Raw genomic sequence first — 24,210 nt, 5'->3', positions numbered from 1 at the left:
GTTGTCCCTGTCGTTGTCCCCTGGGACAAACACGATTAATAGTTGCTTGTATGATCTTATTGTATTATGCATATTTCATTACACAGGTGTTAGAAAGACTTGAAAGTATGTGTCGTTTCCCTTAGTAAAGTGTGAGATCCTTAAGAGGAAGGACCCTGGGGCTGGAGAGGAGAGAAGACGCCAGCCTTGCATGCAGCCCACCTGGGCTCCACCCCTGGCACCCCACGGGGTCCCCTGAGCACCACCAGCAGCCACTCTGGAGCCCAAGACCAGGAATAACACCTGAGCACCACTAGGTATCACCCCCCACACCCCAGAATTAAAAAAAAAAAGAATAAGGATCCTGTTTTCATAATTGTGGTAGTTCCCCAAATTATTTTCACATGGATGCAACTCAGGAGATGCACAATTATGAAAATGAAACTGGAACCGGGAAGAAGTTAGGCTTCTCTGGGAGCCCACCACCGTTTTCTTCCGTCGTTGGGTCACGGCAGTCATTTCTCCACCCTCCCCCACCCCGAGTCTTGGATGAAGATGTAGAACCGCATTCTTGTCATCTGTGCCGATGACACAGAGCTGGAAAAGGGAGCTAATAACAGCAGATGACAGGATCCAGGCAGCAGATGAGCTCCCCAGAATGCAATGTTCCACTGACGGGAACAAGGACAGAGCTGAAGTCCCCGTGTTTGTTGGGGGGTGGGAGGGGGGCAGCGGGGGGGGGGGGGGTGGACAATGCAGCCCCTGACTGTGGAATGAAGGAACCGCTTTTGATAAGAACGTGTTTCCCACTGGTCTGGGAGGCCAGGGGCCAGCGCGTCAGTGCCCCGAGCCCCTAGCCAGGCTGCAGTGAGTAAAGCCAGCAGCATTAGCAGCTAAAGCAGAGGCGATCTTCCAAGGACTGCCTCCTGGGTCTGTTCTCTTGACTCCTCAGGCTCCTTGTGGAGTACTGTGTTCATTTTGGGGTGCCATGCATAGAAAACGAATTTGGGTGCACCCACAGAAAGCATGATTTGAGGGGCTGGAGCAATAGCACAGCAGGTAGGGCGTTTGCCTTGCACGCAGCCGACCTGGGGTTCAATTCCCAGCATTCCATAGGGTCCCCTGAGCACAGCCAGGAGTAATTCCTGAGTGCAGAGCCAGGAGTAACCCCTGTGTATTGCCGGGTGTGAATAAACACCCTTTATTTGGTGCTCCCTTCTCTATCTGAGCTCCCTTTTCCCCCAGCATGTGTGGCTGGCCTCCAAGCCATGGAGCAAAATTCCTGGTACTAATCTCAGCCATTCTTGGGTGTTTAGACTATCTCTTTGGTCCCATCCTTCTTTTGATTTAATTTGGCCCCATTCTTTTTTGATTTTTGTTTTATTTGGTGGGGGAGGGTTTGGGGTTATAATCAATGATGATTATTTCTTATTTGTGGGTTCATATGTGGGACCAGGTATCAAACTGGGGTTGGCAGTGCGCAAGGCAAGCAAGATTCCCCACTGTACCCTGTACTATCTGCTTGGCCCCAAAGAGGATCTATTTCTTTCTTTCTTTTTAGCTTGCAGGTGGAGGAGGGAGAGTTGGTTTAGGCCATATCTGGAGAAGCTCAGGGGTCACTCCTGGTTCTGCACTCAGGAATTAACTCCTGGCAGTGCTAGGGGGACCACGCAGGATGCCGGGGATCGAAGTCAGGTAAGCAGAGCGCAAGGCAAATGGCCGCCCTGCGACACTATCACTCAGGCCCAGAATCTATTTCGAAGGCCCTCTCCAACCCAGAGGCTGTCCGGACAAATAAAGTAGTGCGACAGAAAAGCAGCTTGGACAGAAGTTATATAAGCACCTTCAAACCCACCTCCTATTCTATCAGGCAGCCCACATTTCTCCATCTTTCGTACAAGGACTGCAGGAGAGATTTTATCAAGTGCCGGGCTGAAATCAATTCTTGAAAAGGCTGGCATCTCCCAGATTACGGGAGTCTTTTAAGAGTTGTTTTCTCTCGATTTCTCTTTGTCGCCCATCTGGACTACCCTGCATCTCTCCCCCAGAAACCCCCGCCAACCACTCCACAAACAGGGACAGAACAAGAACTAATCGCCCATACACCTCATCAGTGCCTGGCTGCCTTTTTCCCCCTGCAACTTTCTGAACTCTGGGATACCTCCAGACATTTTGCTTTCCTCCCTCCATCAGTCTCAGCAGAGCCAAGCAGAGATGCTAATCATTTATCTGCCAAGTGAAAGCTCTGAATTTCCCCCCCTTTTCTTTTTGGGTCACACCCTGCGATGTTCAGGGGTTACTCCTGGCTGTGCTCTCAGGATCACTCCTGGTGGTGCTCAGAAGACCCTACGGGATGCTGAGAATTGAACCCGGTCAGCCGCATGCTAGGCAAATGCCCTACCCATGGTACTAACGCTCCAGTCCCTAAAAAGCTCTGAATTTATGGGGACACACTCTGTGCTAGGCCCTCTGGACGTGGAATTTCTTAATTCTTCCAGCAACCCTGATGACCATTCTCTGCATTTTACAGAGGACAGAAAAAAGAGAGTTAAGAACTAGTCAAGATCACAGGGCTAAACCAACAAAGTACAGAGCCCCAAAAAGCAATGCAAATGTGGCTTGATTCATTACTCAGTTATTGAGGAGGGGATTGGCTCTATGCTCAGGGGACCCCATGGTCAGGGACTGAACAAGGAAACGCTCCATGCAAGGTCAGGGCCTTAAGGCCTGGACTATTTCTCAAAAAAGTATCTATTCTTCAACAAGAGCAGGCTGCCTCTCCTGGGAAGAAAGAGGGTAAAGGAGAGGAAGAGAAAATGTGTGGTGCATTTAATGGGCAGGGGGGAGGAGAATTTGAGGGGAGTGACGTGGCAGGTGGCTGGCAACCGTACGCTAATTTGAAGCCTAATGGTTAGGATGGCAGTGGGTTGGCATGGTTTTTTTTTTAATCCCCTTCAATACCAGTGGCACTGATCTAGGAGCTGCGGGGTGACAGGACCTGTTCATGGGTCACAGGCAGAGTCGGCCATCTGAAATCTCAATCCAGAAACCTTGCTCTGGGGGACAGCAGCCCAAGTTTGCCTGAGGGAACCAAGGTGCCTGAGAATGACACCACCAGAAGAACAGCAACCTGGGCAAAGTGAGAAAGGTACTTGTACCCCGCGACTCGGCCACCCATCAGGAGACAGAAATAGCTTCAGAGAAGCTGCTTTTGCATCTTCACCTGGTGCTATTCAATCACATGCAGCAAGAATGTCGATCAAGAGCCCCCTGACTACAGAGTAAAATTTTTTGCAATGGAGGCCAAGATGAAGGTTTAACAACCCATTGAGTCATCTCTGCCAAGTTCCTTCCCGAGTCTAAGCTAACAAATGAAGGAAAATAGCACCTACGGGGCTGGAGAGAGAATACAGTGGTGCATTTGTCTTGCAAGCCGTCAATCCCGGGCTGGGTCCCCGGCACCCCATGTGGTTCCCCTTGAGCCCTGCTAGGAATGATTCCTGAGCACAGTGCCAGGAGTAAGCCCTGAGCACTGCTGTTGGGTGTGGCCCCAAACCAACTAACCAAGCTGAAAGAAAATAGCATTTACCTCCTAGCTTTGGGCAAAGTCCACACTATGTGATCAAATCAAGTAGGGCTGGAGAAAGGACAGTGAGGAATGCACACAGCAAATTCTGGTTTGAACCCTGGCACAACTCCCCCGGGTTCCCCTAAGCACCACCAGGAGTAAGCCCTGAGCACTGGAAGGGAAGAAAGGAGGGAGGAATGTCCATGGCAAAGAAAACATCAGTTACTATGATCTAATCCTCATGTTTATTCTTGCAGGTTTGTCTCAGTCTCATACAAATATTCAAGAAGCTGTGCCTGCTGGTCAATCTTAAAACTTAGGTTCTATCTCGGCGCCGGAGAACTTGCCTCGCATGCGGCAGAGTTTGGTTCAATCCGCAGCACTGCATAGGGTCCCCTCCCTGAGTACTGCCAGGGTTCACTCCTGGGCAGAGCCAGGAGTAGACCTTAAGCACCCCAGGATAAAGCCTAAACAAAATCAAATTTGGGTTAGGTTTTTATTACTTTTTTTGCTGGAGCTGGGGGAGACTTGGCCCATACCCAGTGCTGCTCAGGGGATCCTATACAATGCCAGGAACTGAAATCAGGTTAGCTGCATGCGAGGCAAGTGCCTTACCCGCTTGGACTATCTCTTCAGCCCAAGGTGTTTGTCTTAAGCGGTCACTTGCACCAATGAAACGGACAATAACCAAAGTGTCATGGGACGATTACATAAACATCAGCACACCAGCTTCCCAACTCCAGAGGAGGAGTCAGAAATAAACGCGCTGGGGCCTGAACGGTAAACGGGGTGGATAATGGCTCCCGGGGGAGGTTGGAAATCAGACCAGGAAGAGCACTTTGGCAGAATGACGGGCACGTCTTCTCGGCTTGGCTCCTGCAACCTCCAAACCACCCTGGCAGATAATCACCCATGGGGAGGTGTGGAGCTGTAGCTGAGCCCAGCCTGGCTGCAGCATCGTGAGCTGCGGGCACCCCACCTGCATGGGGAAGGTGCACCCCACTTGCACAGGGCTGGTCTCCTTCAAGACCCCCTGCCAATTCCAATCCAAAAGGCACTCCCCATTCAACCCATCTCTCACTGCATCATCTGCCTTTACGGGAGATACATACTCATGTAACTCTAGATCACATCCACCACAATTTCAAACAGGGCTTCTCCATGGCCTGAGCCAGGTTCCCAGGACGCGAGACTGGAGCCCTGGGTGACTAACTGCTACCTTCAGTGGCCCCACGAAGCTAGGGAAGTTCTCAACCTTTATTTTTGGTCTTTGTTTTGGGGGTCCCATCCAGTGATGCTCAGAGCTTATTCTTGGCTCTGCACTAGGGGATCACTTCTGGAGGTGCTCATAGGGTCATATGGGGTGCCAGGGACCAAACCTGGGTCAGCTGCATGCAAGGCAAGCACACTAAGTTGCTGTACTATCTTTCTGCAGCAGCCAGACAGCTGGAAAGCCCCACTAGTGAGGAGGTAACAGTCCCATTGGGCCGCATCGCTCCTGTGGAAGCACAATCCATCTCTCAGGCTGGGGAGAGGACAGTGGGAAGGATGTTGCTTTGCAGGCGGCTGACCAGGTTCGATCTCCAGCACCGGAGAGGAGCAATCCCTGAGTGCAGACTTCAATGTTCCACTTTTGGGGATGGGGGACTTCGGCCTTCCTGTTCTTCTTGAAATGATTCTGGAATTCAGATGGACGATCCTCAGAATCCCCCACGGGTTCACCCTCCTCTGTAGCAGCTGCTTGCCTCATCCAGCTCCAATGGCCTTCTGACTTCCTCTGCCCAGGGTCCAGGCTCCAGGTTCCCTGAATCCTTCAGGCAGTGTCGCCTGTGGTAGCCAGGAAAGCAGTGCCCCAAGAACGCCCTCCTACCCTAAGTGCTTGTCTCTCTGAAGCCTTCTTATCCAGCCTTCGCAGGCCTGCTGTCCCACGTCATCTCCCCGAGGAGATCTGCGTCTCAGCCCTGAGTAGTCCACAAGCCTGCTATAAAACTAACATCCAAGGTGCGGAAGCACTGGTACAGTGGGGAGGGTGTTGCCTTGCATGCAGCTAACCTCGGTTCAATCCCCAGAACCTTCGATGGTTTCCTGAGCCCATCAGGAGTGATCCTTGGGGGTAAATCCCAAGCATCACCACACACACATACCTAAATTCATATCCAATATGAACATACTTTTTTTTTTCTGGCTTGGGGGCCACACCCAGTAGTGCTCAGGGCTTACTACTGATTCTGAGCTCAGGGATCACTCCTGGCAGGGCCAAGGGGACCATATGGGTTGCTGGGGATTGAACCCAAGTCAGCTGTGTCCAAGACCGGCACTTTACCCATTGGACTACCTCTCTGGCCCCATGAACACATCTTTAATGAATCAGTGCGGCAAGGGAGAATCTTCTTTACAAGTCTGGTGCTCTTCGTGACTTTCAGAACAAAATAATTAAAACAAAAAAAAAACCCCACTGAGATGAAAACATCTCTGAGCCTGATCTGAGAGAATTCTTGAAACAAGCCCGATTTGCCTCTTGTTCCACTCAACAAGACTTGTTCTCTCAGGTATTAAACTCAACTTGCTGTTCTTCATTCTACTCAAAATAATTCCTTTTTTTTTCTTCTTTTTGGGTCACACCCGGCAATGCACAGGGGTTACTCCTGGCTCTGCACTCAGAAATCACTCCTGGCGGTGCTCAGGGGACCATATAGGATGCTGGGAATCGAACCTGGGTCAGTTGCGTGCAAGGCAAACGCCCTACCTGCTGTGCTATCTCTCCAGCCCCTCAAAATAATTTCTAACTCAAAAACTCTATGTGGGCTGGAGAGACAGGATTGTGTGGCCACCACCCGCCACTGGCACTGGGAAGAACTGACCACACAGCCACAGGATAAGTCCTGAGCACCACTGGATATGGCTGGAAAACCCAAACAACAAGAAAACCCATGCTATATGGGCCTCAAAGATAGCTCAAAGTACTGCAGCACAAGCTTGGATTCCCAGCACCACCTGGTCCCCTGAGCACCGCTGTTGGGAGTAATGGCCAACACAGTGGTGCTTGGGCTTACTCCGACTCTGCGGGGTCCGTCTTTCCCCATGTACTCTCTCCAGCCCGCCACAGAGCACTTCTATTAACAGCCCTCAGGGGCCAGGATCCAGAGGGTCCACTACATTGAGAAGCGAATAAGGAAAAAAAAATCACTGAGGCCTTAGTCCTTGAAGCTCCAGGCGGGGACATTGCTGCCAAGCCTGTTGGCAGTACCGAGCCGCCCTCTTTGCCGTAAAGAGGCTGCCTTGGTCCTCCGCACAGTGTAGCAATTTCCTTCCACGTTCCGAGCTCAGGCTGCTTTCTCAAGATCCACTCCAAGGCTGAGCTCTTGAGTGGCGCCTTCCGTGAGGCTGGAGTTAGTCCCTGCCTTTATCAGAGAAGCACAGCTCGTCTGCTTAGCACTTTTCCTGTGAAGACCAAGGTGCTCAAAAAACGTTCTCCTTTGTGTGCCCACTGCAAGGCTAAAGGGGCGAGTCACTCCTAAGACGAACCCTTATATAATTTTGGTGATGGGGGGGGGGTCTGGGCAGTGGGTTTGGGCCACACCTGGAGGTGCTCAGGATTTACTCCTAACTCTGGATTCAGGAATCTCTTCTGGCAGTGCTCGGGGAACCTTATGGGGTGCCAGGGATGGAATTGGGGGTGACTTTGTGCAAGGCAAGCGCCTTAACCCTGTTGTAACTCTCTAGCCTTAACTATACCTGTTTTGGAGGGGGCCATGGAGGCGGTGGGGTTGGGTTGGGCCACATTTGGCAGCGCACAGAGATTAACCCTGGATCTGCTTCAGAGATCATACCTGGCAAGAGCTGTACTACTGCTCTGGCCCCACACAATTTTTTTTTTACCCACCCAATAGAATTCTTATTTAGATTCGATAATTAAATGTGTGTGCTATATTTTTGCTGATGTTGCATTTGGTCTACTCCTGGCTTTATGCTCAGGGGTCACTCCTGGCAGTGCTTGGAGGACCCTATGCAGTGCTGGGGGCTGAACGGCCAAGTTTGAGGCAAGTGCCTTGACCCTTGTACAATTTCTTGAGTCCTAGAACTATTACACTTTTATGAACAAAATCCCTTAATCTATGACGGATTGAATAATTTATAGGTCTTAGAGAAACAGTTCCGTCTCTGGGTCCTGCTAATACTTATTACAATATTTATAGTTCAATCTTTTTCTTTAAGGGCTAGAATTTTTACTTAAGCAATTTGACAATCTACATCTAGATTCTTAAAAAGAATTCATTTCTTTGGATGCACAAATCTTCTGTGGGAATCGACTCTGAGGAATCATGTGAATTAGATGAGAGGGGAGACAAAGATATTTCATCAAAGCATTATTTATAACAATGAAAATTTAAACAGCCCCATGTTCAAATGTATGATGAAATACTATGCCAAAATAGAGACAAATTCAAAATTAAGACTGAAAGGAAATAAACCAAAATATTAACTGTAATTGGCAGCGGAGAAGTTGGGTTAGGACTGATTAGTCGTGGATGATTATTTTTCCATACTGCCAATTTTTTTCCAACAAGCAAATAACACTTTTGTAATTGAAAAAAAAAATGTTTGGGGCCAGAGAGAGAGAGTGAAAAGCAAGAAAGGCGCATGCCTTGCAAGCAGCTAAATGCAGCCAACACTGCTCTGATCTCAGGCATCACATATGGTTTAGGAGCATAATAAGGAGTGATCCCGGAGCACAGAGCCAGGAGTAAATTTTGAGCACCCCCGGTGTGGCCCAATCAACTACCCTCCAAACAGAATCACTAATGGCAATAGAATCCAAGCCTGTATAACTACAACACTGTTTCCTGTGGAAAGACAGCTCTACATCTCTGCCTTCCACTAATGCCTGCTGGACTGTGACCCCTCAGAGAGCAAAAGGGATGATGGGAACAGAACAGAAATGCATGAGCTCTTGAAAACATTTGATCACGTGACGAGCACAACTGAACAAATATGAAAACAGAATCATCTAATTTAAGAACCAAAGTTGATAAACAACCTAGAGGTACCCCTTCCTGAGGAGATGCCTCGACTCATAAAATGACAGTCTTGTTACTGTCTCAACCCAACAGGTCTCAAAACAATCTTTTGGTGGTAGTGTTTGGGGGCCACACCTGGCAGTACTCAGGGCTTACTCCTGGGGCTCAGTGCTCAGGGGAACCCGATGGGGTGCTGGAATTTGAATCCAGATGGGTCATGTAAAACCGGTTAGGGCATACATACATTTTTGGGGTATTGGGTCATACCCAGTGATGTTCAGGGGATCCTCCTGGCTCTGCACGCAGAAATTACTCCTGGTGGTGCTTGGGGTACCATATGGGATGCCGGGGATCAAACCTGGGTCTGCTGCTGCAGGGCAAACACCCTACCCTATCATTCTGGCCACTGGTTTGGCAATCTTGGGGATAAATATGTTTTCGTGTTTTGAAGCCACACCCAGCCATGTTTAAGCCTTACTCCTGGCTCTGTGCTCAGAGGACCCTTTAAAGTGTGGGGCTGAGTCCAGATCTACTGCATGTAAGGCAAGCGCTTTCTCTGCTATACTATCTCTCCAGTCCTCTTGGGAATGTATTTTTTCCCCTCAGCCTGCATCCTGCATAGCTAATGCTGTAATGAGCAGGAGGTCTGTACATATCTGGCTGGGTGCTTGCCTGAGGCCCATATGAGCACCTAGTACTCACGGAGAACTGCACCCCGTTAGAGGCTTGTGGTACTTGCACACAGGCTCAGGGGAGATGATCCTTTTAGTTGAGGGACACTGTTTATAGCTGTGGTGTCCAGTGGGGGACTGGGGAGGTCACTGCAGGGCTCACACAAATGCTTGCACCGCTTTTGTAATGTTTACGCACACTTGGCTTTAGGACATTAGAAATGGCTTGCAGGGCAGGGATCACAGAAGGCAGAGCTGCCCGGACTGTAGCCAGCATGTGTGGGGCACCAGGGATTTGGAATCATGATCAGATGCTAGCAAGGCAGGAGCTCTAAACTCCGGTGTTAGTTCCCCGGGCCCTGAATCAAACTACATTTTTTTTACTGGTGGTCAGCTCAGCTCTCCAGGTTTGGATCTTAGGTCCATTAGTTTCCTGTCAAGCCACAGTTTCTTCCATTGAAGTGGAGTCACCAAGCTGAGGAGGTTGCCCAAAGGGCTAGAGCACAGGCTTTATACCTGGGAACCCTGGGTTTGATCCCCAGCATCCTCTGGTAATCCCAGCACCACTGCTAGTGACACCAGCACACAGAAGGGCGTAGGCTAACAAACAAATGAAATACAAGCTGCTTCAAAAGACTGGTGAGAATGAAAACAGACCATACACCAAGGAGAGTTCTTGGCTTAATTAAAAACAAAAATGGGAGGGGGGGTACACTTAGGAATTACTCCTGGATCTGAGCTCAGGGATCATTCCTGATGGGGCCCAGGAGACCAAAAGGGGGTGCCAGGTATCAAAGACCGGTTGACTGCAAGCAAGGCAGGTACCCTACCCTAGGTACTATCTCTCTAGTCCCCAAGCAGACAGCAGGGACTTATAAACTGTAGAAACTGTTGGTTAATGCTAGGTAAAATTCATAAAGATCTGTCAAATTAAATCCTTTTACTTAGAAGAAAAGCAATACTTCTTACCAAGTGCTTCCTAAGGCCCTTCAAACACCCCTTAGTAACAAGTTCATCTGTGTATGGTCAGTCTTCATGGTAATTCTACCAGAATTAATAATCAATTAACCCAATAGCAATTCGGAAGGCTTATTGGGTCCGTCCATTTTGCACACATGATTTTACCAAGGCAATTTTTTGTCCCTTTCACATTGTTTTCTGAGCCAAAGTGTTGGGGTAAGACAATTATTTTGCATACTGCTGATCCCTCACCCCACATATGACTCCCCAGCACTGCCCAGAGAGATTCCAGAGAGGAGAGTCAGGTATAGCCCCACCATCACCAGGTATGGTCCCTCAAACCAACCATACCAAACCAAACGCTCTTCTCCAGAAAATGCTATGAAATCATCCAATGGGTTAGTTTCAGGTCACTGAAAAGCTGATCATGTCAACTCTATGAAAACAGATTTTAAATTCCTGGGATGGGGAGGGTAAAGATTCTTCTTTTTTTGCCTTCCTAAAACTGACCAAGGCGTTGATGCTTCATCTTCTCCCCAACCAGCTGTGTCGGGTGGAGGGTAACCCAAATGTCAAAACGGAGAAAGCTAGTTCTGGTGTCATGTGGTATCTGTCAGCGTTCCAAGCTGGACAAGGACCAGCATCTTGGGGTGAAAAGGAGGTCCCCGCCCTACCTCCCTTAAGTTCATGAGCTGGAGTTAGTCCTGATGGTGGCGCTGAGATAGTGCTAATGGAGATGACTAATCTAATCTTAATTCATGAACTTTCTAAAAATGCGAGCTCGCGCTGCCTGAATTGCAAAGTGTGACTCGCTCCCTCTCCAAAGTGGTTCTGAGCTGTGAAGATCCCTTCCGCGGTGCGACGCGGAGTGCTTTGGCAATTGGCTCAGGTGTTAATAAGAGCTATTTTATGTCTCAAGGTAGGAATCCGCCCACCTGGCAGAAGAACACCACTAAATTGAGTCGAGACCTGGCGTTTCGGCGGCAAGGCAGGAAGAAGGGTGAAAGGAGCCCAGACAAAATATAGTTAAGAGCAAAAATGATGAAGGGTGGGGTGGAGAGGCAGCTCAGTGGTAGTTAACTGCCTATGCATGGAAGGTCAGAGGTTCCATGCCTGGAACTGCAAATCCGAGGGACAGAGACAAAGAGAGAAAGGAGAGAGAGAAGCAGGGGGGAGGGGAGAGTGCATGCAGAGGGATAGAAAAGAGAGGAGACTAAAGACACCCAGGAAACAAGCAGACACAGAATTAGCCAGACCACCCTTTGCCACGTGCAGCTTCCAGAAAACTCTTTAACGCCTATCATGGAGGTGCCATGATAAAGATTCTAGAGTTTGAAAAAAAAGTTGTCTAGAAAGTGCCTGAGACTAAATAGCACAGGGATTCAGGCAATTACCTCGCAGCAGCCAATCCTGATTCTATCCCTGGCACCATACCCGGTCCCTCCAAGCACTGCCAGGGGCCACTCGAGCACAGCGCTGGAAATGGTTTCTGAGTAGCATCAAGTGTGGCCCCCGCCAAACAGAGACATTCCCACGATAGAAGAAGAGAGGCAGCATGTGGCTGCAACGCTGACTACCAGAGAGTGCAGGCCATGCGGCTGAGCGCATGTGGTGTGGAGGAAGTGGTCTCTGAGCTGGCCGGGCTAAGTCTCACTGCCCTTGCCGGGTCAGCACTGTGGCAGCAAACTCCAGGCAGAACCGAAGACGAACATGCCTCAAGGAGGAACCGAGGGAACAGCTAGGTCCACAAACACCCCTTTGCCTTTGCTTCTGTCTTTTGTGCCCGTTTTACTGAGTCAATACAACAGACCCATGCCACTATTTGGTGTGTAGGTAGAAATACACACACACACACACACACACACACACACACACCCCTCTCTTGATGTGTGTGTATATGTACATATGTGTATGTATGTGTATGTGTGTGCGTGCGCAGAGAAATGATCACCACAGAAGTTTAGTTGACATCCATCACCACTGCCCTCCATCATCATCGCCCTCTTTCCCCCCCATTTCAAATAGTTTTCAGTTTCTTTCCTTCTGTTGAGAACTTCGAAAATCTTTTCTCTTGGCAACTTTCAAATCTGCTCACTACACCATGTGATGAACGCCAGCCCGCAGGCCGTCCATTATATCCCTGGAACTTATTTATTTCATAACTGGGAGTTTACCTATCCCTCACCTCACATCTCTGGCAAGCATCAATCTGTGCTTTGTATGTCTGGGTCTTTTCCAGATGCCACAAATAAATGGGATCCTACAGTATTTGTCTTTCTCTGGCTGACGTACTTCACTTAGCATAATGCCCTCAAGATCCATCCATGTCGCGAATGACATTTTCTTCTTCTTTTTGTTGGAATGATAATATCCCACTGTGTCTAGATACCACATTTTATCTATTCATCCATCATAAAGACATCGACTGTTTCTAGGACTTGCCGATTACAAAGAAGGCTACAATAAACATGAGAGACTGAGAGAAGAAAGATCTCAAGCCGGCTCTACTCAAAAGCGTGTATGTGTGTGTGTGTGTGTGTGTGTGTGTGTGGCACCAAGGGGTCGAACCTGGGGTCTCATACATGAGCCACCACTCACAAGTATTCCCAGTCTACCATCTTGCTCCTCTTAATAAATGAGGGGGAGCCTGGCAAGTGGGTGGGCAGAATCCTAACCCTGGAAGAAAAAAGCACTTGCTCCCTCCCTTACCACCCCGCCCCCCCACCAGGATTTACTCCTGGATCTTCACTCAGAAATCACTCCTAGTGGGTCTCAGGGGACCCTATGGGATGCCAGAGATTTTCCTAGCCGTGTGCAAGGCAAACACCTCCTCCACTGTGCTATTGCTCCCTCCCACCGAGACATTCCTTCCCCTTCTTGCTGTCCCTCTTCAGTCTGCCCACACGCCAAGATCCCTTTCCCAGCCTCTATGCCCTTGCTGTTCGCAGCAATCAGATCTTCCGGCAGGGCTGGCACTTCTTCTGCTTCTAGAAAGAAAGTTTTGCCCCTGGTTACCTAAGAAGGGGACTGTTGTCCAGGAGGATCAGTCTGCATATTTGCTGGAACAGGGAGTGGAAACACCCAGAAAGCACCTTTGACGCTAAAGGTAAATCATAAGTCATTTATATAACAGCTAAGAAAATTAACTTAGAACCTCAGAGATACCTGGACAAAGCTCAGAGAATAATTCTTAAGAGATTAAAAAAAAATAAAGGGCCACACTAGGCAGTGCTCAGGGCTAATCTTTGCTCCCAGCACTGCTCAGGGGTCCATGTAGCACCAGGGATGGAAGCTGGGTCTCTTGTATGTAAAACATGATGATCTCTCTCTGGGCCCAGAGGACAATCTAAAAAGAAACACAAATTAGGGACAAGGAGACAGTACGGGTGTTATGCGATGCATGTCTAATATGTCCCTGACCCAGCTCCCATTCCTGGAACCATGGACACTGACCATTGCTGGGTACGATCTCAAGCCCTCCAGCTATGCCGGGGTGGCCCAACTATTCCTGACAGCATTGTATCCTTGGGTCTTACATTAAACCACTGGCCCAGTTAGCCAAGAACAGCTAGTGAGGCCACTAGGCCTCCTGAGTACTGTCCAGGACATCTCAAATGTAAAAACTAATCAAATAAAGTACAACTTTTAAATTTTGTTTGTTTGGGGGTTCCACAAGTAAGTGCTCAGGGATCACTCCTGGCGGTGCTTGAGGAACCCCATACAGATGATGCTGGAGAATCCAACCGGGGTCAGCCACATGCAAGGTCCCCAGGTTAGCTGTTTTGAAAAACAGAAAGAAAAATCAGCATCAAAGAAGAGGGTGGAATGAAATGTCACTTTCCACCTACCAAACAAGTGCCAAGATTAAAAAAAAAAAAATCTGTTACCAGGGTCATCTTAGGTGGTACTCGGAGGTCACCAAGGGTGTACCTCAGTCATGCTCAGGGGACAAACGACAACATTGAGGACCCAATCACCAAGCCACATCCCCAGCCATATTCTGCCATTTATTAAAGAAGATTCTTCAGTGTTTGGCCTGATGTGATGACAGGAACGCTGTCGGAGGCGACGGCGGAGAATTTCAGAGTCTGACCTTTCCAGAAAGCCATCTGAAAACTTCAGGCATATCATCGCACCACTCCACTTTTAGTAGTCCAATTTTATAAAATAACTCTCAAATTCAAGCAATTTTGTCAAGGCTCACTGCTATTTTAGATGCATGTCTTTAATAGAAAGGGGGGGGGAAAGGTGAAAAACCCCTGTGATGTAAGGGGAACACTTAAATAAAAACCATGGGCTGGTGAGATAACGCAAGGGGTAAGGTGCTTGCCTTGCATGTGGCTGACCCCAGTTCTATTCCTAGCACCCCACAGGGTCCTTTGAGCACCACAAGGAGCGCCTTGAATCACGAAAGTAAGCCCTAACTAAACACTGCAGGGACTAGCCCCCAAAATAAAGTGGAAAGGGAAAACAAAACAAAATAAAAATAATGACTCTCTTCTTGGGCCAGAAAGATAGCACTTGCCTTCCATACAGCTAAATCCAACTGGATCACCAGTTGGATCAGCACCACTGCCAATGGCAATGCCAATTGTTCCCTCGGTACTACCAGGGGTCACTCATGAGCACAGAGCCAGGACGAGCTCCTGAGTACTGCTGGGTATAGTACAGAAGACACCCCCACCACTGCCAAGCCCAGCAAAATATATAGATATCTCTACTCTGTCGGAAGGAATCCCTTCCTCCTCTATGCCTCTATTAGCGCTTTCTCCCGTCAGTCCAAGTCCTGCCCTGGACCAGAATGGTCAGATATAATTTTGAGGTCCTAGGGAGCTCTGTGTCACATCCCTTCCCCCCCAGACACCCCCAGCACTAGCACCACACTTCACTTGGCAGCAGCACGTGAGCCTCTCTGATAAGTGGAATCACTGTACAAAGCAATGAGTGCGTGACTTTGGAAATGTTATTATTTTTGAAACACCAAGAAGTAGGGGAACACACGAAAGGTTCAAACACTAAGTTTACCACCTAATACCCATAACTGTGGCTAAACTCGATTCCATGAGATGTTAAGAATGAATTTTGAGAGTGAAGTCGTTAGGACCTATAGGGAGGGGCCAGAGGAAGTGAACAAGGGGGTAAGGAACTTCTCCTCCATGAGGCCAACTCTGGTTTAATCCCCAGCACCTGGACCCCACCCCCAGCACCGCCGGATGGGACCCAACCCCACTCCCCGATCCCAACAATGGACCTACACCCAATTCCCTCTTTCCTTCCTGGCGCAAAACACAGCCATGAACTCTTGCGATGTGGTGGCCACCCTGAAACCACGGGACCAGAAGCCACCAACTGTAGGTCGTGCCCAACAAGAAAAGCCTCCTGAAGGGAAAACCCCCAGTTCTTGCTACACCATAGAGCAGCTTTTCCGAGAAGAAAAGAACCTCTTCTCCGAGAAGGAAAGAACCTCTCTGTGTGAACCCCCGCAGTCAGGGTGGGTTTTGGTACCACGGTGGGAGGAAATGTTGGCCAGACACTTACCATGTGCTCGGTTGTCCTGCCTGCCGAGGGAGACCCCCTCGTGTGCTGAGGAGAGGACCCCCCTATCCCCCGCAGTGGACTATGCAGTCAAACACAGCTTGTCTCGCTCTTGACAGATTTAGAGTCTCAGGAGACAGCTCCTTTCAATAAAGGCAGTGTGCCTAAGGCTGCTGGCAGATCTTGGCCCCCTTGCAAAGAATCTATCTGCCACAGAGACACAAGTGGAGTCTGAAGATGGAGCGAAGCATCACTGCGTTCCAAACGCCCTGTCTGAGGCTGACTTTCCAATGACTGGCAAACTGACCCCTCTCTCTCTCTCTCTCCCCTCCCCCACTTTGATTTTTGCATTGTACCCTGGCTGTGCTCAAGGCTCTGTGCTCAGGGATCACTCCTGGCAGGGCTCTCTGTGGTGCTAGGGATCACACCTGGGGTGGCTGCGTGCAAGGCCAGCCCCTCTGCTATCTCTCTGACCCTTAATGCATAGGGTGACTTGAATCCTATTTCCAACACTTGCCAAATAAATGATTTTATTTTAAACTGGGGGGCGTGCAACTTTCCAGTCACTGCAGAGGGGGTGGCGTTGAAACAGTTGGTCAGAGTGAAAGGTTTCTGAGTGTGCGACGATGGGTGGGATAGTTTGGGGGGGGTGGTGGTGAAGGCACTTCACTGCATGCGGCTCCTTCTGGTTTGATCCCAGACAGCACACAGGGTGCCCTGAATACCACCAGAAGTGACTCTGGGCACAGAGCCAGAAGAAGGCCCTGAGCATCACCAGGTGTGGCCAAAACCCCCCAAACAAACAAATAGGAATGTGCAATGACCACAAATGAATTCAAAATTCAATATGTAATGGATCCATGGTTTTTCTGGCATCTTCCTGCTCTTCCCCATCAATCTCTACTCACATTTCTGCCACATCCCCAAGAAACTGTGGCTGCACGTTGTCTTGGTGGTTTTGACTTGGTACCATCGGTCTTCATGTGCATGTCCCATCTTCCCTACCACACGAGATATTAGGGTCTGCGCCAGAAAATCAGGTATGGCAAATCTAGGTTCTGCCACAAAGAAAGTCAACTGGGTCTAATTTCGGAGAGAAGTTTCACTTTAAAGATGTTCTGAGCTTAGATTTTGGCTAAGCAACTTGAGTCAAATCTATTCCCGGCCTTAGTCCCTCTCCGTTAGCTGACAGGCAAATCTCTAGCAGGGATTCTTTACCGCCACCCACCCGCTCGCCAACCACTACTTTCCCGGAGAGATCTGTGAAGAGAAACTCCACTCCCCGCAAAATTCTGACTCAGATGCACAGATCTAGGCCCAGAGCACCAACTGTGGAGGCTTTGCTTCCATAACTCTCCTCTGGATTCCCCATCATTTGACATGAGTGTGTGTGATGGGCTGAGGGTCTGGGCCACATCCAGTGGTACTCAAGGCTTACTCCTCGCTTTGCTCAGGAATCACTCCTGGTGATGCTTGAGAGTCCCTATATGGTGCTGGGGATAGAACTGGCTGCTTACAAGGCAAGTTATCTTACCCTCTGCATTAACTCTCCAGCCCCTTCCCTGCGATTTTTCCCCTTGCACTCCCGTGAGCCAATCTGTCTTTCCCTGGCCTCGACTTGGGGGGGGGGGGGGGGGCAGCTTCTCCCTTATGTATCAGCACACAGAAACCTGGACCCCAGAGAGACTTAGCCAGGCAGAAAGAATGTTCCATAATAACAGCGGCTACCATTTATTGAAATGGATTGCATGCCCGCCGTGCGCTAGACCCGGCGCTCGGTGCTTCACAGAAGCAGCTCTGTTTCTCTGGCAATCCAGAGGATGTCGGGCTAATATTACAAATGAGGCACCTGACGTGCTCAGAGGTCGGGTCATTTGTCCAGCGTTACCCAGCCTGACAAGGATTGCAGCTGGAATTTAAGCACAGATGGGCCTAGCACCGAAGTCTGCCTCTCCCACTCGGTCATCTTGCCAAAAATAGAATGCTGGCTGGTCTCCCAGCTTCCACCCTTGTCCCCCCCGCCCCACCCGCAAGGATCTATTCCCGCTGCAGCAAGCTTGATCCTTTCCTCAAATATCAATTCATGCTTTGCTCAAAACTCTCCGATGGACCACCGCTGCTCAAAGCAACGGTTTACATCCTCGCAGGGGCCTCAGAGCTCTAGGGTCCCGGTCGGCTTGCTTGTCCTTCTGCCAGTGACCCCTTCTGGCCTCAATGGTCCTCTCCTGCACTTCCTCCACACACCAGCCATGCCGTACTCCCCCAACCCCTCATTCACACCAAGTCTGTCTCTTCACTTCTCCGAGTCTCTGCACTTCCTATTCCTGACCGCCAGCGTTCTCCTTTCCACCCCCAAACCCTCTGTGCCACCACCTCACATCCCCTGGGGCTCTGCTCACCGTCACCTTTCCACTGGGCTCTTCCCTATTTGATTATTTTTCTATTTATAATATCTTGGGGTTTGGGGGCCACACCCAGCAATGCTCAGGGATCACTCCTGGCAGAATGCAGGTGACCATATGCAGTGTCGGGGATGGAACAAGGGTTGGCTACATGCAAGGCAAGCTATTTTATTTATTTTTGCTTTTTGGGGTCACACCTGGCAATGCACAGGGGTTACTCCTGGCTCTGCACTCAGGGGACCATATGGGATGCTGGGAATCGAACACGGATCAGCCGCGTGCAAGGCAAATGCCCTACGCGCTGTGCTACTGCTCCAGCCCCAAGCTATTTTAAATTGCCTTTTCTTTTTTTAACCTTTGTTTTCATTTTTGGTTTGGGGGCCACACCTGGCAGTGCTTAGGGATGGGTTCCTCCCAGCTCTGTCCTCAGAGTTTACTCCTGGTGCTACTCAGGGGACTATACTGTCAAACTGGGGTCAGCTGCATGCAAAGCACCTGAACCCTGGACTATCTCCCCAACTCCTAAATCACTGCTTTCTGAGCCAATATCCCTTTCTCTGCTTTCCCTCCCTCCCAAAATTACTGACCACTCTCTATGTGGCCAAACTTTGACCCCGGCACTGCATCTGGTATCCCAAAGCACCGCCAGGAATAAGTGCGCGCGCGCACACACACACACACACACACACACACACACACACACCCCTATCCTTGACCTATTGCATATTTATTTGCTGTCACAAGCCCATACCAAAATAAAAATGTTCCTGAGAAGAGGCGCTGTAATGTTGGGTACTATATCTGACAGGCAAGAGGTACTTAAGGTTTACTGAGTGAGTGAATGCGACACTTCAGTCCTCCTTGGTGTTTAAGTAAAAATATGAAAATAGTCATGAAGAAAGCAATGCAAACACAACCTGCCTTTGTCCTCGCGGAGATTCGCTTAGCAAATCCTCTCCCCTCAAACAATGCACTGAAAACAAGTTTTTTCCCCCCCAAGGGGTGAATTGATGGCGGTGCCAGGGAGCAAGAAACTGAGCCGACGGAGGCAACTTAACCGGTGTGGAGTATTATAATCAAATAAAACTTACAGCCAAGTTAATCAGACACATATTTAATGATATGCATAATTGTTATAGTGCGGCACGGTAACTAGGCATAAATGGGAGACACTTCATGTAAATGACTCTAATTACTATTTCTTTTACACAGCCAAACCAAGCATGTCTAGGATCAGATTGGGGGGGGGGGTTGGAAGAGGGGAGAGCTGGAGGCTCCCAAGGGGAGTTAAGTCCTCACTCCCTGTTTTTTTTTATTTATTTTTTTTTATTTTTTTGGTTTTTGGGCTATACCTGTCTGTGTGCAGGCCTTACTCCTGGCTTTGCACAAAGGGTTGCTTGAGGGACCACATGGGGTACCGGGGATAGAACTCAGGTCAGCTGCATGCAAGACCCTTACTCGCTATGCTCCTTCTTCAGTCCAGTAAGTACTCTTGAACTCCATCCCTGCAGACACTGGCCTCATGATAAGCCCAATTTACCTACTCCCAAAGAGAACTCTCTCTTCCCTAGGAAATTTTTTTTATGGTGGATGGGGGCAGAGTTTGGGGCCACACCAAGTGATGCTCAGGGCTTACTCCTGGTTCTTTGCTCAGGGATCACACTTGGTGGGGGCTCAGGTATCATAAAGGGTGGCGAGGATTGAACTAGGGTCAGCTGCGTGCAAAGCAAGCGCCCTCCCCACTATATTCTCTCCAAAACCCTTACTTCGTTTTTGGTGGTGGTGGAGGTGGGGGGGACACCTGGAGATATTCAAAGTAGACTGAAGGTATGGCCTATCTCCAGTCACAAATAGAATCACTACCACTGGGCAGGGAAGACGGGGAAGGTTAGCTGTTGCAGAAATTAAGTCAAGACAATGAACCTAGGGGCTGGAGCAATAACACAGCAGGTAAGGCGTTTGCCTTGCACGCGGCCGACTTGGGTTCAATTCCCAGCATCACATAGGGTTCCCTGAGTACCTCCAGGAGTAATTCCTGAGTGCAGAGCCAGGAGTAACCCCTGTGCATTGCCAGGTGTGACCCCCCCCCCAAAAAAAGATACAACATACAACAAACCTGGGGCCAGAGAGACAGGACAGTGCTTAAGATGCCTGTCTTGCCCGCAGTTCACTATGGTTCGGTTCAATCCTAAGCACTGCGGAGGATCCCCTGATTCCTGCCAAAAGTGATTCTGAGCACAGAGCTAGGAGTAAGCCCGGAGCACCACCGGATATGGACCCAACCACCTCATCCCTGCCAAAAAACAATAAAAGTCTCATAGTCTGAATAAATTCATGTCCAGTCTTCCAATCCCATGCCTCACTCCCCTGAAATGTTGTACCTCTCTGATCACCTGGCCCACCTGACCCTGACACTATCAGCTCATCAACATGCTCAAGGTGACCCACGTCTAACTGGCGGTGAGAAAATTGAAACAAAGGCCTGAATCCATCACCACAGCAAGGACTTGGATCTGTGAGTCTCTCCCTCCTACACCGCCGGGCAGAACAGACTGAAAAGAAGGTACTGCAGCATTTGAAAACCGCCTACTGGTAATAAATACCGAAGCTTCCCGAGACGCCCAAACGTGCCCGTGGAGGGCGCACTGGGAGACGCCAAAGGAGCGATTCCATACCGCTCCTCGGCCAATAATTCTGACGCAGGAAGGCCAGCTCGCCCTGGCACCGAGCCTCATTTAGCCTCTTCAACTCATTTATCTCTGGCCCTCAAGGCCGGGCATGCCATCGACTGGGCTCCTTGACACCTGCCGGGGGAAGTGTGCTGGGCGAGACAGAATGGAATCTCTTCTCTGACCACCAAACGCCCAGCACTTCTTCGGGCTCGGGAACTAACTGCTAAAAGGCAAACGAGAGCGCTCTGGCAGATTCAAACCGCATCTAGGGTCCTCATGCTTCATGCTGCTTCTTCGATGGAATGTGATGAGCAGATTTAGCATCCCCTATTTTCCCTTTTTGTTTTTTTTTGGGGGGGAGCAAGGCGGGGGAGTACAGGAGCCATATCTGGAGGCAGCTCGGGGTCACTCCTAGTGGTGTGCAGGGAGCCCCAGGATCAAAACCAGGGTTGGCTGCCTGCCAGATAATTAAGTGCCTTAACTTCTGTACTCTCTCTCTCTGGCCCTTAAAATGCTGCAGTGCAGGGTTGGAGAGACAGTATAGCAGATAAGGCACTTGACTTGCATACGGTCGACCTGGGTTCCAGAAATAGTGTCTGACTCATGCTAAGGAATTAAAGAATTAAGCCATAGTGATGTCAGTGACACTGTTGAACACCTAGTTATGTTTCAAAAACAAGTGGTTTCCGTTTTCCATTTAGGATAGGGAAAGTACATCCTTATTTAATCAACAAGGAAACACAAAACAAGTGCCTTTCTTTCCAGGAACTCTTAAACTATAAAACCTGGGGCTGGGGAGACAGAACAGTGGGTAGGGCGCTAGTCTTGCACACCGCTATCCTGATTTCGATCCCTGCCACCCCACAGGGTCCCCTTGCCAGGGGTTGTCTTTAGATCTGATTTCTACCCAAAATGTCCCAAACCCACCCAACAAAACCAAATGACTTGTTTTGGAGGGCCACACCAGGTAATACTTGGGGCTAACTCTGGGCTCTCCAGTCAGGGGTCATTCTTGGCGGGGCTTAAGGGACCATACAGAGTGCCAGGAATTGAACTCAGGTGGGCCACATGTAAGGAAGTGCCCAAACTGCTGTACTATGGCTCCAGTCCCCGCGAGGGACTTATTTTGAATGAAAAATTAAAATGGGCAGCTTCAGCACTGAGTCCTCCAAGCACACAGGCATCTCAGTATTTATCTATTTATACAATGAAATGTGACATCCACAGCCACTGCCTGATTTTTTGGCCAGCTGAGAGCCAAGAATAAGTTGAAGCATTCAGAAGTGGAAGATTTTTTTCTTTTCCTTCCCCTTTCCCTAAGGTTCACGTAACAAAGAAACTTGAAAAGTAGAGGCTGGAACAACAGTACTGAGAGTAGCATGCTTGCCTAGCATGTGGCCAGCCCACGTGCGACCCCCAGCATCCCATATGGTCTCCCAAGTCCCACCAGGAATGATCCCTGAGCACTTCCTGGAACGAGTAAGTCCCAAGCAACAACTATGGGCCAAAATCCCCCAAAATGAAAAAAAAAAAAAAAAACAGAAAATTAACCAGAGAAAAATGCAAATACACAGACTGAAAGAACCTCCATTTTAGGGGCCAGAGAGTCAGTACAGAGCTTAGGGCCCTTTGCCTTGCATGCATCTGGCCCAATTCAATCCCCGGAGCATCACTGGGTGTGCTTGGAGGTCCTGGAGCATTGCCAGGGAGGCCCAAGTGACCCCCAGCATCACAGGTCCTGAGCGACACATCATGGTTCTTGCACTGTACTGCCACAAGTGACAAAAACCAGCGGGCAGGCAAATAGCAGCACTTGGTGCCTCAACGCCTAGTCCGTACCTGTTTCCTGCTCCACGAGTCCATTGCAGTACATGGCGTGCAGCTCGATCTTCGTAGGCGGGAAGCCTTGGTCGCATAGCGGGCAGGATACCTGGATGCCGGACAAAAATGAAGATGGACGGGCTTTCTTCTCAGCATCATCCCCACTACCAACCTAAAAAAAGCAAGGAACAGCAACGGTTATTGCTCTATTTCATAAATGCGCCCCTCAGCCCTCAGGAATGGCAAGGGAAGGGATTCCAGGGGCCACGTTTCACGTCCATTCAAAGAGACATTTTTGGGCTAAAGCGATGATAGCAGGGAGGGCGCTTGCCTTATATGCAGCCGATATGGGCTCCTTTCCCAGCACCGGACAGGGTTCCCTGAGCCCTGCCAGGAGTGATCCCTGAGCACAGAGCCAGGAGTCAACCCCAAGCACTGCCAAGTGTGGCCTGAAAAATTGGGGCGGGGGGAGGGCAGGAAGACACTCCCAGGGCAGATAGTATAGCAGTGAAGGTATTTGTTGTGCAAAAGGTGAACCAGGATTTGATCCCAAGCACAACAGGGTTCCCGGAGTAGCCCCAGGAGTCGGGCACAGCCTCAGAGCACTGCTAACTGTCTGTGGCTCGAATTGTCCCCCTTTAAAAGAAAAAAAAAAAAATTCAAGAGACATTCGCAATCGCTTTACCAAACTGAAGTCTGAGAGAGACATAAATGGCGTAAACACTTCTCCAGGGCCTTCCTACCATGTGCAAGAGGCTCGGCAGGTGTTAACTCATTTAATCCTTCTAATAATAATCTTACCATGCCCTGAACCTACCCTGTTTTCAGAGGAGAAAAGTGCTGTGGAGGATGGAAGATGCTACGGTGCAAGCAGCTGGTTCTGCACTGCAGAGTCCCCCGAACACTGCCAGGGCCCCTGTCTCAGCAGAGTCACAAACAGCTCCTGAGCCCCCCTGGGTATGTCCCAATCCCCCACTCCCCAGTCAAAAAAAAAAAAAACCCAAAGTTGCAGACCAAGAGCTTGCCTCACACACGAACCCAGATTTGATCCCCGGCACCCCGTATGATCCCCCAGCATTGCCAGGAGTGATTCCTGAGCACAGGGTCAAGAGCAAGCCCGGTGCACTGCTGTCTGGGGCCCCAAAACAAAAACAAAAAAGCAATTAGGACTCATACCTAGAATGCACCCAATCTGGAGTGACTCTGGGCAACACATGGCCACACAAGTAGTGTTAGGGAGTGTATTTTTTTTTTCTTTTTGGGTCACACCCAGCAATGCACAGGGGTTACTCCTGGTTCATGCACTCAGGAATTACTACTGGCCATGCTCAGGGGACCATATGGGATGCTGGGAATCGAACCCGGGTCGGGCCGTGTGCAAGGCAAATGCCCTCCCCGCTGTACTATCACTCCAGCCCCCACACAAGTAGTGTTAGGGAGGCCTGGAGAAACCCCAGCACTGCAGGACCCAAGCACATGCTCAGGACTGGGAACTGAAACAACAACCTGGGTTGGCCAAGAATCACCAGTGAAGGATGCTTGAATGGGCTTGGTCCAATAGTCCGGATATCAACAGCATTCTAA

The 24,210-nt window shown here is 49.6% G+C and overlaps 1 protein-coding gene across 1 annotated transcript in view; it reads right to left on the bottom strand.

The window, feature by feature from the left end:
- The window catches only part of UIMC1 (ubiquitin interaction motif containing 1), a 74,146-nt gene that overhangs the window by 5,792 nt on the left and 44,144 nt on the right, over positions 1–24,210 (bottom strand). The window contains exon 9 of the mRNA XM_056113143.1: positions 22,645–22,798. Coding sequence (XP_055969118.1) covers positions 22,645–22,798 — 154 coding nt within the window. The remainder of the gene's footprint in view (positions 1–22,644; positions 22,799–24,210) is intronic.

This window comes from Sorex fumeus, unplaced genomic scaffold (genome assembly GCF_029834395.1).
Source record: "Sorex fumeus unplaced genomic scaffold, SorFum_2.1 ptg000019l, whole genome shotgun sequence".
Lineage (NCBI taxonomy): Eukaryota > Metazoa > Chordata > Mammalia > Eulipotyphla > Soricidae > Sorex > Sorex fumeus.
Note: the sequence above shows the minus strand (reverse complement) of the source record. Positions and strands in the feature narration are given on the sequence as shown.